The 14,010-nt window shown below is 32.6% G+C and overlaps 2 protein-coding genes across 2 annotated transcripts; one reads left to right on the forward strand and one right to left on the reverse strand.

Annotated features, from left to right (window-relative positions):
* Positions 1–1,215: 1,215 nt before the first annotated feature.
* Positions 1,216–4,548, forward strand: LOC9321208 (probable mitochondrial-processing peptidase subunit alpha-2, chloroplastic/mitochondrial). Its single transcript, XM_021033474.1, has 13 exons — positions 1,216–1,443; positions 1,798–2,043; positions 2,129–2,425; positions 2,511–2,678; positions 2,772–2,939; positions 3,030–3,107; positions 3,181–3,247; positions 3,378–3,475; positions 3,569–3,638; positions 3,725–3,795; positions 3,881–3,930; positions 4,024–4,136; positions 4,236–4,548. The coding sequence occupies exons 1-13, from the start codon at positions 1,405–1,407 to the stop codon at positions 4,280–4,282; spliced, it is 1,512 nt and encodes a 503-aa protein (XP_020889133.1). The 5' UTR covers positions 1,216–1,404; the 3' UTR covers positions 4,283–4,548.
* A 727-nt stretch (positions 4,549–5,275) lies between these two features.
* LOC9319078 (protein IQ-DOMAIN 14) lies at positions 5,276–7,392 on the reverse strand. Its single transcript, XM_021033507.1, has 3 exons — positions 6,662–7,392; positions 6,204–6,386; positions 5,276–6,110 (listed from the first exon to the last, which is right to left on the reverse strand). The coding sequence occupies exons 1-3, from the start codon at positions 7,022–7,024 to the stop codon at positions 5,484–5,486; spliced, it is 1,173 nt and encodes a 390-aa protein (XP_020889166.1). The 5' UTR covers positions 7,025–7,392; the 3' UTR covers positions 5,276–5,483.
* Between the last annotated feature and the right edge of the window lie 6,618 nt (positions 7,393–14,010).

Below are 14,010 nucleotides of genomic sequence, written 5' to 3' on the forward strand. Positions count from 1 at the left end.
GGAGACGTCGGGCCGATTGGTAACAACTGTTAATTCTCGCTTTAGAGAGTTTGACTGTAAGAACTTTCGCTGTAGAAACTTTTGCTGTTAAGACTTTAACTGTATTAAATTTTATAACCGATTAATAAAAACTATGACTGTAAAAATTACGATTCTAAATAACCACCAAATATATGGGAAAATGGATCTTATAAGAATAAAAAAAAAATTAATTGTAAATCAACTGAAATTTTTCAAAAATTAATTTATTTGTGAATGTTATAAGGGTTTACATACATATGAGAAAAAGAAAACGAAAAAAAACTATAAGCTTTTAATTTATTTATTTCTAAAGCCCTGACTTTAAAAAAAAAATTAAAAGCAAAAAGAAAAAAAAAGACTTTGAAAGCTTTAAAATTTATTAAAGCCAAAAAAGCTTGATTGGAAAAAAAAAGCTTTTAAAACTTTTAAAAACTTTTTAAAGTTTTAAGAGTCTCATCCAGTCACCTCCGTTAACTAGAGGTTATACAACTCTAAACATTTTGGTTTTAATTTCAAATGTAAATTTTACCAATCTCAATTGATTTTTTTAATTATTTTGGCATAAGTTTTATTGCTTGAGTTATTGAATGCTACGATAATTTAGACATATGATGATGACATGAAAACAAGTAAAGAAGAAAAAGTGTGTATCGTATGCCCCACTCGGTGATAATGATTAATGAGAGACTATATAATATATATGAGAGAATCCAAATATGATATTTTCCACACATTAATTGTATTTCTGCATTATTAAGATGGACCCTCACCACCTGTTATAGTACTTACACATTACACTAAACGACACTTCGAAAATCACATTAAGCTCTCTCCTTTATTTATTTTTTTGTTAAACCGGGTCCATTGCTTTTTAGCATTCGGCTCTCAATCTTATCTTCCCATGGATGGTCATATAATACAATTCAATTGATATTATGCAAATATGCAATATATGCACCATACACAAGTCTTCTATGTGCATACGTTTCAAAGAAAAATTCTATAAAGTTAGAGAGGATAACATTTCTTAAAACTTTTTCCGTTTCACTTTACACACACTTCAGAAAAATTGCTAGTTTCATTTATCACTGCAAGTATATATATGTTACCTTTCTTAAATTCTTACACTATGCTACGTGAAAAAACAACAAAAAAAAAATCTAATTGAGAGAAAATATAATATGATCACACCATTACATTACATGGGCTTTAAAATTCATTGGGCCATCGACCCAATAACCTTAGCAAAAAAAAAAAAAAAAACTTTTATCGTTCGCTTCTCCTTCTCCTCTCTATTCAGCTCTGACTCGGCCTCTCTCTCTCTCCCGTCGTCAGCCACATTCACCGGTACTCATCTGACCGATCTAAGGTTTCGCAGTCGTCATGTACCGCACGGCAGCTTCACGAGCCAAAGCCCTTAAGGTCAATGTCCTACTCCACTTTTTTCCATTAAATTTTGTTTTTTTAGGAGAGTGCTTGAGTAAGTGAACAATTTGTATGATTCAGTATTTTTGGATTTGGATTAAAGGGTCTCTTAGATTCTTATAGATCTTGTTTCAATTTTGTCTCTTTATAGCAGCTGGTTAAACGATTCAAGCTTTTTTTTAGGTTTATGAAATGTCTCTGTTTCGAAAGTTCTTATCTTTACATTGTCAATTGCCAATCTCTGGTTTTTGATTTTCCCACATTTTGATGAAAGTAGCTCAATTAGCAATTTTTTTGGTCCCAATTGAGATAAAAGCTTAATGATGCTTAGGATTTGTGTGTGTTTTATAGGGTATTCTTAACCGCAATTTGCGGGCTTCTCGCTATGCAAGTTCTAGTGCTGTTGCAACGAGTTCTTCTTCGGCATCAGGTTCCTCCAGCTGGCTAAGTGGAGGCTACTCTAGTGCACTTCCTTCTATGGACATTCCCTTGACTGGTGTCTCTCTTCCACCATCACTAGCTGACCATGTTGAGCCTAGCAAACTTAAAATTACTACTCTTCCAAATGGACTGAAAATAGCCTCTGAGATGTCTCTGGTGAGAGCTTCTTTTAGTAATCCCAACATCAACTATAATTGCAAAGCGATTTTGAGTGAAATTATTTTTTGTGAATTTTGTTCAGAATCCAGCGGCCTCCATTGGTTTATATGTTGACTGTGGTTCTATTTATGAGACTCCTCAATTCCGTGGAGCAACGCACTTGCTTGAAAGGATGGCATTCAAGAGTACATTGAACAGAAGCCATTTTCGCCTTGTAAGGGAAATAGAGGCTATGGGAGGTAATACTTCAGCCTCTGCATCTCGAGAGCAGATGGGTTACACAATCGATGCTCTCAAAACCTATGTTCCCGAAATGGTTGAAGTGCTTATTGATAGTGTGAGGAACCCTGCTTTTTTGGATTGGGAAGTGAATGAAGAGGTATTTCATGTCATGTTGCATTTATCTCACAAAAATCAAAGCAAATCAATTTTTTTACACTCTGTTTTCATCATTTTTCTCTCAGCTCCGAAAGGTGAAAGTGGAGATAGGAGAATTCGCAACGAATCCAATGGGTTTTCTCTTGGAAGCAGTTCATTCTGCTGGTTACTCTGGCGCATTGGCAAATCCATTATATGCACCTCAATCTGCAATTACTGGATTGACTGGGGACGTCTTGGAGAAGTTTGTTTCTGTAAGACCGCTAACACAATAGATTATTGCATTCTCTGGAATTAGGATCTTTGGCTTTTGGTTAGTTATTTCGTGTACTGTATGTGTCTTTCAGGAGAATTACACTGCTGCACGAATGGTCCTAGCAGCTAGTGGAGTTGATCATGAAGAACTTCTAAAAGTGGTTGAGCCATTACTTTCTGACCTTCCTAATGTAACCCGACCAGCAGAGCCAAAGTCTCAATATGTCGGTGGAGATTTCCGTCAACATACTGGTGGAGAGGTACAAATATGACGTTTCAATGGGCTTCTTTGAGTTAAAAAAGGTTTATTATCCCCAATATATTTCTTTTTTTTGTTTCACCATTCTCAGGCTACACATTTTGCGCTTGCTTTTGAAGTGCCAGGATGGAATAACGAGACAGAAGCTATTATTGCAACTGTTCTTCAGGTAACTAACTCAAATACATTACTTGATCTTTCAAATGCAAAGATGTAATAGTGTAAAATCTAATTCTTATTAGATGCTTATGGGAGGAGGTGGCTCATTCTCTGCGGGAGGCCCTGGAAAAGGAATGCACTCTCGGCTCTGTAAGTCTCTGAATGTGTTCTCTTTCTACTTACGTTTTCTTCAAATTTTAACACTCATGTTTTGATGTAAGTTCATTATTTAGTTGGTTGTGATGATGATGAGAATGGTTTCCTTATTGTCTGGATGCAGATCTTAACATTTTGAACCAACATCAGCAGTTTCAGTCATGCACTGCATTCACTAGCGTCTTTAACAATACCGGATTGTTTGGAATCTATGGTTGCACAGTGAGTTTGCATCGATTTCTTGTTGTTGCTTATTAACGGTTTTAAGCACGGAATCTACAATGTGGGTTTGCTTACATTTTTTTGGTGTTGCAGAGTCCTGACTTTGCTTCACAGGGAATTGAATTAGTAGCTACTGAAATGTACGGTGTTGCTGGAGGAGCAGGTTTTTATATATTTCCTCTTCTTTTTTGAAACCATTTAGTAACTTATACAAACATATTATTTACTTTGGTTTATATGTTGTGGCAGTTAATCAGAAACATCTTGATCGCGCCAAAGCAGCAACGAAATCTGCAATTCTGATGAATCTGGAATCTCGGGTAGGTCACTTATAACTTCCACCTCTCTTTTTTAAGCAATGAGTGTGATTTGATAATGGGATTTAACTGTTTGTGTGATTTGCAGATGATTGCAGCAGAAGACATAGGTAGACAGATTCTTACATACGGAGAGAGGTACATACACATTGTCACATTCCACCTCTAAATCGATTATAACCGGACTTTTCTCTTACCGTTTTTGTTTTTGTTTTCCCAACATATCTGCAGGAAACCAGTAGACCACTTCTTGAAGACAGTAGACCAACTTACCTTAAAGGACATTGCAGATTTCACCAGCAAGGTTATCACAAAGCCTTTGACAATGGCATCTTTCGGAGACGGTAAAACAATCATCACAGTTTTTCATCCTTTGTAAAACGACATTGCAAACTTAAAATCCAATTTACTTATTATATAATCTTGTGTTGATTTTGGGACAGTGTTGAATGTTCCAAGCTATGACTCCGTAAGCAAAAGATTTCGTTGAAGCTGAAGAAGAAGAAGTAAAAAGATCTTTTTGCATCAGAAGATAAAGTTGGGACCTGTATAATAAAGATAGCCTTATTTGAGAGATCCAACCAAATTTTTTATTTCATCATCTCACAAGTTTCTAATCGAAGATAACAATGGTGACAAATTAAGCCCATGTCTCCAATTTTTTTATTTCTTTTTTCTTCTCTTCGGTTAGTGAATAATGATTGATACGTTTACCAACTTTTTTCAGCTTCAATTTCTATTTTCTTTCTTGTTAAAGAATGTTGGCAAACATAGGCATTAAAGACTAAAAGACATAGTCTTATAACTACATAAAATATTTTCCTAACCATTATTAATTTTATAAATTTACTTCTTTTTTTCAACTAATATCTTGACTAAATAGATCCAAAATAATGGAAATGTCTATAACCATCAAACAAATAAATGCCTTAATAAAACAAATTCTTAACTAGTTAGATTAGATCCATAAGAAACAGTATTAGACTAATAGTTAAGTCTTTCATTTTTTTTGGCTCCTGTCTACCATCTAAACTATGATTAAGGGATTAAATTACAGAAAACCTTAATTAAAAAGGCTATTAGGGAATCTTTTTGGGAGATTACGAGGTAAAATTAGAGCTTATCAAAAGGCGTTGATATCTATTTTAATTTATTTCTATTTTCAGAAGAACGAATATGATGACGTAAACACGTATCGGCATCAACCAATCATATTCCCTGGTGGTTTTAAAAAATGATTAGATATAGAAACATTACAAAAATATTTTGAAAAATCACGATAATGATAACGTCATGTCGTACTTGTCTGACGCTACATGGATTCCAAATTTATTGCAAATTTCAACCCCATTTCGTCATCATAGTTACTTATTTAATCATATCTTCTTTCTCTCGATTACTCACATCTTTGAATTTCAAATTCTACACAACCAATAATCTAAATTCAACTAATCTCTACTGTTGAAGAACATGAAAATTTTGAAATATTTATAAGTTTCTTACTTCTCTTATGCGTAATAAACAAAAAGCATTCCACATGAAGAGGTAAAGAAACAAAATTTAACATTTTTTCCAAAGCAAGCAATAATTTACAAAAATAATAACCAAAAAATCAAAGAAAAGGAAAGTCATCAATGAAAAGTCAAAGGCTATGACGATATTTCCTTTAAGAACGAAAATAACGTTTCTTACTAATTATAGAATCTAAAATCACTCTCGTTCTGACGAAACTGATTATCATACGAACAAGGAGAGCGTTTCTGTTGCTGCATTTGCATTTGCGTTTCCGTTTGCGGTTGCGGTTGCGCCATCCTAACACCGCTAACGCTACTTCTAGCGGCCATAATCTCATCAAGTGATAACCGTTTCCTATCAGGACGTTGTCTTGGTGCACTATGCGAACGTACCTTAGCTTTAAACGACTGCGTATTAGCCATATAGCTTGGTGTCATCAAACCAGGATAACTTGGCCTAAAACAAACGTCTCTGCAAACGCTTTTCGCCGGCGATGGCGGTGTGTAGTAATAGTGATTATTAGCCGCCGATGAAGAGAATCTCGGCGTGTTTTGAGCCGTGGGAAACTTGCATTTCTCTCCTGGAAAACTCCATTCGAAATCTTTGGCTTGATAGATGAAATCATCTCCACATTCGGATACAGCAACATTCATTCTCTTTGATCTTGATTTCGTTTTGTATGTGTCAATCTCCACAATCTTGGGACTGGTTTCATCGTACGCATTGTTGTTGTTACTCTGTTTCTCTACAGAGATTGATATTCTCTTGCTATGGATTTCACTTCTTGAATCATCAAACCTCTCCTATAATCAAATAAATCAACAAAAAAAAACATAAGTTTGAGTATAGAAATTATGTTAGAACCCCTAAGAAAATAGAAAAAGAATGGTTATTACAAGTGAGTGTCGAGGATTAAACAAGTTGTTGCGGTTGATGCGTTGCGATCGGACGCTAGTTTGGGCTCTAATGAGAGCTTGCATGCTATGAAGTGTTTCGGCGGCGCGTTTGCGGACTAAGTAACCTCTTACCAAAGCTTGTAGCTTCACTAAACCTTTCAAAGCTCTTAACGCTTTTCTTGCCTATAACAAAAAAAATATAATTAGACCAAATAATTAATCACATTTTAGTGTTTAATCAGAAAAGAATCCAACTTTCTTGAATTTAGTAAAGATGTGTTGTACTGTTTCATTAACGAAGATGTGTAAGGAGCAAGTAAAGTACAGACATACTTTCTTTAGTGTTGTCGAATCTAAACGATACCCACATGGCAAAATTCAATCTTTTTGCGTCGAAATCGATTACACACCAAACAAAAAAAAAAGTAGTGTTTTTGGAGGTTTTAAAGGAAATTTACCAAATAGCCCTTGAAGACTGATTGAATTTTCACGGCCGCCCACCGCTCCATTGTGGTCCCCGAATATCCTCCGGTTCTTCCGTTACTTGTTAACCTGACGACCGCAACAGCAGCCTGAGCCGCTGCAACCGCTGCGTCTGCGGCCGCGGCTGTAGCGGCAGCAACCGCAATCGCGTGTTTGTTCTGTTCTTTGTCTGTTTCCGCAAGGTAACTTCTGAGCCAGACGGAGTCAGCTTGAAGAACTTTCCGGTGAATGTTAGACCCACCGGCTTCTCCTCCACAGTCACCGGAGACACGGTTTTCTTTCTCTTTGCTCTTCTTCATACCGAAAATACCCTTGAACCATCTCGCAGCTCTTCCCATCTTTCTTTCAGTTTAAATTTGAAGAACGGTCAAAGATGTTTAAAGATTTAGAGATGACAAATCACAAATACCCAAAAGAACTTTTGGTATGCAAAAAATGAAGAGGAAAACAAATTTTACGGCACTGAAACTGAAGACACAATGTGATGTTTTGAGAAAGGAGAACTGTTAAAAAAAAAAAGAAGATAAGAACTTCAAGAAAGAGAGAGAGAGAGTGATGGATAGGTTCTTGAAAAATAAATATAAGTATCACCATTTATATATAAAGTATTATTTGAATTTAAACTTGAGCAAAGGACAAATAGGTTCATTATAAAAGGAGTAGTTCTGTACATTTGTTATGGAGAATTTTTGTTTAAATGCACCGTTTTGTAAAGAGGGGCTAAAATTTTTGAATATACGATATAGCTTCAACTATAAGGTAACATATTTTATAATTCAAAAACTAATTAACAATATTAAAAACTTAAGCGTCAGATTTAAGGTAACTTGCTTTTTTCAGCAAATAAAACTTTATTTGTTGCTCAAGAAGAATACTTTATATTTCTAGTTTTGTTATTGTAAGACAAACAGTTGCTTCATTTGAAAATGCCTTGAATTCAATTTCAGTGAACTGACAACAGTTGTAATCATACTTTTTGAAACACGAAAAGTAGGAATCATTACTCGGAAATTTTGAAAACGAATTATTAAGCGAAAATGATACGGATTTACAGAATATTTTTTACACAGAGTCTAGATTTTAGGGCTGTGAATAATTATTGTTTTGAAAAGGATAGAAAGAAAGAAATAAGATAAATATTAAAAAAAACGATCTGACACAACCTCGTGAAGAACTGAATTACAAGACAAAATGATGTCATGGAGAGACAAAAGATGGAGCGCGCTCTAATTTTTCTATTAATCGAATTTGTTTTTCAAATTATTTCTTTCGATAACATAATTTATAAAATATGCCAAAAGAGAAAGAAATATAGAAAATCAAGCACAAAGGAACACGGATCTGCAGACAAAATGAAGACGAACAGAGTAAATCATTCTTAACTATTTTTCTACAAATTAAAACTATATTTAAACGCACCTTCAAAGATTCAAAAGTGGTGTGTCCTCTGCCTTTAACAATTTGTTATTGAGTAATTAAAAAAATGTCTTTATGGAGCATTGTGTTCTTACTCGGTTTTAGAGATACCCTTCTCGTAATTCCCGTTATTAGTATATTTAATTATATCCCATTTTCCTTCCTCAACCCATAATCCCATTTATTTTAAAATTGTATATAAAATTTAAATGCTAACTAAAATGGAAACTTTTTCTTAAGGTAAGAAGGTCTAATGAATTTTGAAACATAATCACTAATTAATCCGTTTTGATTTAGTATGAAGCGTGCATTACGCTAATGACATTGATTATCTTGACTTGTTACTTGTTTCTAAAATAAAGTCTGGTTTACTAATGGAATGGTATATCATATGGAATGGTAAAACCAAACTATATGTATATACATATATATATATGGTCGTGGTTGACGAACGTTGACTAAGTTATTTCCATCATTATAGCTAAGGTTTATGCTCATGTCGAAGTGCGGCTTGGTGAAGAACAAATGTGAATCTGGAAACTATAACAAAAAGTTGAAACTTTATGTCTTAATGATGAGTTTCTGTTACCAATCAAAGAAGGTAGTAGTATCGGGGATTGTCTACCTCGAGAAATGAAATTAACTTTGTGAAACAATGTACCTTTTAACGTTTTTCTTTGTACTTTTTTGGGTGTGATTTATATGGTTTTGGGAAGTCATTCTGGAAATTTCACGGTTGCAAAATATACATCCAGTAAAGTTGACCAGATCACCGTGACAAACAAAAATATTTACCAAGTAAGCAATGTTCTAAGGAACATCTATGGGTCTGACTGGTTGATGTAAATAGAATAAAATAATTTGTAAGAAAACTAAATATTTTTAATTCCTCTATCATTTTTCCAGTCAAGAATAATTTATTCTCCATCAAAATTTAACTTTTTCTTTTCAATTCATCTACTTTTTAGTAAAAACAATTGAAAATTTTCTCTCATAAATACACGCTAGAAAACATTCTTCTAACTTTTAACATTTCTTTTCTTTTGTGACAAGACTAATTTTTGGTTCGAACTGACTAAGTGATACTATCGATGAGACGTCAATTAGTGATGATAATCCTTTTTTGGGTTAGCAATAGTTTTTGGATAATAAATCACTTAAGCCGAATTGATTATACTTATTAAAATGGATTTAGCATGCGAACAAAAAGCTCGGGATTTTAGTTTGTGGACAATGAGTTGTTCTCCCACGATCTCCAGATCGCTGAATATAGAAAACAGGAGGTAGACATTTTGGTTTTTGTTTGTTTGTTTGGGTTGGGTTCAGTTTGGTTGATTTGGTTTTAATAAAAAATTTAGTTGAAAGCTAACCGTTGATTTGATTTTAATAAAAATTTAGTTGAAATCTAACCGAGATTAGTTCGGTTTGGTTTGATTTCATTTTGGTTTGTTTCAATTTGGTCTGCGTTGGAGTTAGTTCCCAAAGATATGAACATGCAATTGTATGTTCTTGTGTTGTCAAACTATTGTCTAAATGATCTTTAAGTCACATAGCTACAACATGTTTCAACTCACTTTGAAAGATACAAAAACGAAAAAATCATCATTAGTCATTTTTAAAAACGTGGCATAGGTTTTTGTTTGTTATAATGAATGTAAAATTTATTCAAAAAACCTTCTTTACAATATATGCAAATTTAGACTATTTTTTTTTTAAAAAAGTTTGATTGTATCTAAATAATAAAACCAATATAGCAAGGAATCATCTCTTGGCATAGGTTTTATTGCCATCTAATGCAATTTCTCATAACTACAAATATTTTAAAAATTCTAAAACTATGTTAAGAATGTGCATATTTATGGTAGACTGGTAGTGATCATCCTTTATTAAGCGTTGACTAAACCTCCACATTTAAGCCAATATTGGATTGTCCCGTCACAGCCCAACAAATATAGTGAGATGAGTTCGTTCAAAGGGATGCACGGGCTTTAAATTACAAAGACTTTAAAATTTGATTACATCCTTTATAAGAAAAAAAATTGTATAACAGTCGGAAAATTATTTAATTGCGTTTACCATTAGTAGTTAATACGTAAAAATTCTTGGTTTCCTTGCATGGAGTATGGTGTTTTAATCACTGTAAATAAGTTTTATAAACCAAGTTTCTGACGGGTTCATACCAAACTCAATTCATTTGATCATGTCACACTCTTTGGTTATTTTGCAAACCAATTTGAAAAGAATACTTCAGATTTGTCTATACTATAAGAGCATCTCCATCAATGGTTTCTCATTGAGAAACTTTATATTAAAAAAATTAAAAAAATAAGAAAGAGAAAGGAAAAATTCTAAGAGCATGTTCAACACCAGTTTTCAATGAATTTCTAAAGATTAAAAAAAAAAGTAATGAAAAAGGTGGAGAAAGAAGGAAATACGTTTCTCATTTGAGAAACTCAGATAAACCCACTTTAAAATTTAGGTTTTTATGATTGGTCATATTTTTTTTTTGTAATAAAAATTTAAATAAATAATATATTTATTATTTAATGATTAAAAAATATAATTGAAAAACTCTCATAGGTTTCTTGCGTTTGAGATGCCCTAAGAAACACACTATGCCACTTATTTTTCTTCTATTGGTTCAATTTTATATTTATGTTTACAAAATAATCATATAATTGAAATTTATTAAATACTAATATTTTTTTTATTTGAGAAGAGTTTTAGAGTGATGGAAGGGCTGGGCAAAATATTCGTTAAATTCGCTTCGATCCGTTATTCGGTTCTATTCGATTCGAAAAATTCGGATATCCGGAGTTTTACGAAACAAATCAAATACTAAAAAGTGATATTCGTTAAAAACGAAGCAATAACAAATACTAAAATTTAAATAGGCGGATATTCGCTCCGATTCGGTATACATGAACATATATATATGTATATAGATAATTACAGATATATATTAATCATTTTACTATTTTTATATGTAAATTTTATAAGTTTATGTTCATCAAATTTTATAAGTTTATTTAACTATTAGTTTTAATAATTAAAGAAGAAATATTTAGTTCAATGAAATAGTACTTATTTTGGATTAAATTTCTCATTTTTATGTTTTTATTTTATTTTTATAATTGTTTTTTTATTTATACTGAACAAATCGAATATCCGACAAATAGTTCAAATTTTAACGGATATCCGGACAGCCGGATATTCGGTTATTTACGAAGCAAATACGAATCAAAAAACTAATTATTCGGACGAAGCAAATCGAATCACAAATATTACCAAAATCCCGGATATTCGCTTCGTGTCCACCCCTAATGGAGATGGTCTAAGAGGTTTAATTATGAGGTCTGTTTTTTTTCGATAGCTTCAATGACAACACACATTCCGAACATGATCATGAACATGATAGCTTGATTCATCAACATACGTAATAATAAACAACTAAACAATATCAGTGTCTAAAACCGCATAACAATATGGGTTGGATTGAATTATCATGAAGAATATTACAATTTCATATATATAGAAAGAATGTAAACATTGAAGAACATAACCGAACTGAGCGTCAAGCTCTCCATATATATATATATTACATAGATTGCAAGAACCTATCCAAATCATAATCCTAATCAAAGGTTAAATTAACTGAAAATTTAATTGACCACATATATCTAGTATATCTATTTATAAATATTTACCTTTTCTTTTATTTTCCTTATTTTGCCTGACTTCACCCTGTGTGCCATAAGACCCCTTTTATGACATTGGCACTCTTTAAAGTTTTCTTCGTCAGGCCATCTCTCAAGAACCTCTGCTTCTTCTGGCTTTTCCTCTTCTTTACCAAAACTATTAGACTCACTTTGTCTCTTGCTTCGTTCTCAAGAAGTAGATACACCAATAAGAAGACATAAGTTTTGTCTCTTTTTCAAAGATTTCCTTGTTTTTCGCTTAAATTTACGATACAACCCTTCTCAAACCATACTACTTAAAATAAAAGGAGCATATAGAAACTTATGAATAAAACTTTAACCTACTATGAAACGAACAAGTCATTAAGCGTTTATATGTCAAAATGATGTTTCTAGAAGCACTCGATTGCTTAGGGACACTTTACTCGTAGAAACATTTATTCATATAACCCAATGATTATACATTTACAATATGAGCACACAAGTAACCCGATAGGCCCATCACAACTTGAAAATACTTTATTCTTTCTTTCGTTCTTTCTTCTCCTTATGATATATTCATTTGATTCAAATGTTTTATACGTACCTACACATTATGCTAATTAGGCCAGTATTGATTTTGTATCTTTTCAAAAAAAATTTATACTACTACTAAGATCAAAGAGAAAAATGTATATATTGATCTGATTTGTTCCCTTTGGCTAGTGAGTGTCGAGAAGAACACTCATTATTGTCTTATTGCTGGTACGTTTCACACATTTTAATAAAAGATCTTTCAAATAGTTAAATCATGACCTACTGTATAAACTTACTTTGTTGAAAGACTGATCTCCGTATCTGTGTTCTTTTGTTTTGGATTTTTGCTGTTGTATTATCTATTTATTTTCCTTAGATATAAATATATCACTCTTTTAATACAATTGTATACATATATAACATTTGATTTATCTATTTTTATCAAAATTCTAGGTTTTTAAATTTTGATTGTTTATCATTCAAAGAAATCGGCGTTTCTGTCGAGTTTTTATCTACAAACTTGCATTATTTTGGAGCGTGAATTTTTTGATACACGTTTTTTAAAAGCTTTGGAAGGGTCATCATGTGGGGGAGCTAAGTGGGATATAGACATTGGAGAAGGATTCAACCCTCAAATTCATTATTCTTTAGAAACAAAAATATATACATATTCAACAGTTATGGGCGCCTCCACTTGATGAATTCTTTATATTGGAGAATCTTGTCTCTAGTCAAAACCCATAATCATCTATTTCATTTTATATAAACTGGTACATATAAATTTTAGTTGAGAAAGATTTCAAAACACGCATGGAAAAGATTATATATGTGTAAGGATCACCGACGAAATTTATATACCAATCCACCTTACTCGACTGTCAACAACAAAATTACCAACAAAAATTGTACTACCATTTACCATAAAACTTCACTACAATAACCAATTTCTCTCTCACTATATATATCCAAAGTTGTACATAAGGTAGACATAACTCTAGTGTAAGAGATGAATTATATTGAAGAAAACCTTTTACTGTTTTTCTTGATGTGGGCCAAATATTCCTACTGTTTTATGAGATAAAGTCGTTAGTGTTCTCTACGTTTAAAGAGTATGTCGGAGAAATATTTTCCTTTGTATACAGCGTTTTTAGGTGTTACCAATAGGAGATGCATTAGTATGTAGGGTTATACAGTATATATATATTGAAATAATATTATTTTAAGGTGGTACCAAATTATCTAGTGGTTCAAGTCTTACCGGAGTAGCATTTAAATTTTGACTAAAATAATTATTGACAAGTACTATTCGTTGCATTATAGGTTCAATTCATTTAAACTCAAAATTTTCAAAGATTTGGTTAAGAACTTTAATATGTGTGTGACTGTTTGGAGAGTGTGTCGACCGACCCAGCATGGACCCAAATTCTTGATGTAAGGCCCATTTAAGAGTAAATGGCACACAGTCCGAACAAAGATTCCCGAAACGTTACGCAGTGTATTCGCCGATACTCAATAAGTCACTAGTCACTACGCCACACAATGGACAATTAATAACTGATGAAACTAAACTGGTACGTTTACCGGTTTACGTCGACATATATAAGTTTTTTTTTTTCAATCAGCAAAAAACAAGGTGTTCAAAGTTCAATTTCTTTGTGGAACCGCTATAGTCGTTTGACAGCACTTTACAGGAC

Source organism: Arabidopsis lyrata (genome assembly GCF_000004255.2).
Source record: "Arabidopsis lyrata subsp. lyrata unplaced genomic scaffold ARALYscaffold_3, whole genome shotgun sequence".
NCBI lineage: Eukaryota > Viridiplantae > Streptophyta > Magnoliopsida > Brassicales > Brassicaceae > Arabidopsis > Arabidopsis lyrata.

Coding starts and splice junctions, on each gene's coding strand:
- LOC9319078 (XM_021033507.1), bottom strand. CDS start 7,024: ATGGGAAGAGCTGCGAGATGGTTCAAGGGTATTTTCGGTATGAAGAAG. Junction 6,387..6,661: donor CAGTCTTCAAGGGCTATTTG/GTAAATTTCCTT, acceptor TTTTTGTTATAG/GCAAGAAAAGCGTTAAGAGC. Junction 6,111..6,203: donor TTAATCCTCGACACTCACTT/GTAATAACCATT, acceptor ATTTGATTATAG/GAGAGGTTTGATGATTCAAG.
- LOC9321208 (XM_021033474.1), top strand. CDS start 1,405: ATGTACCGCACGGCAGCTTCACGAGCCAAAGCCCTTAAG. Junction 2,044..2,128: donor TAGCCTCTGAGATGTCTCTG/GTGAGAGCTTCT, acceptor AATTTTGTTCAG/AATCCAGCGGCCTCCATTGG. Junction 3,796..3,880: donor TGATGAATCTGGAATCTCGG/GTAGGTCACTTA, acceptor TGTGATTTGCAG/ATGATTGCAGCAGAAGACAT.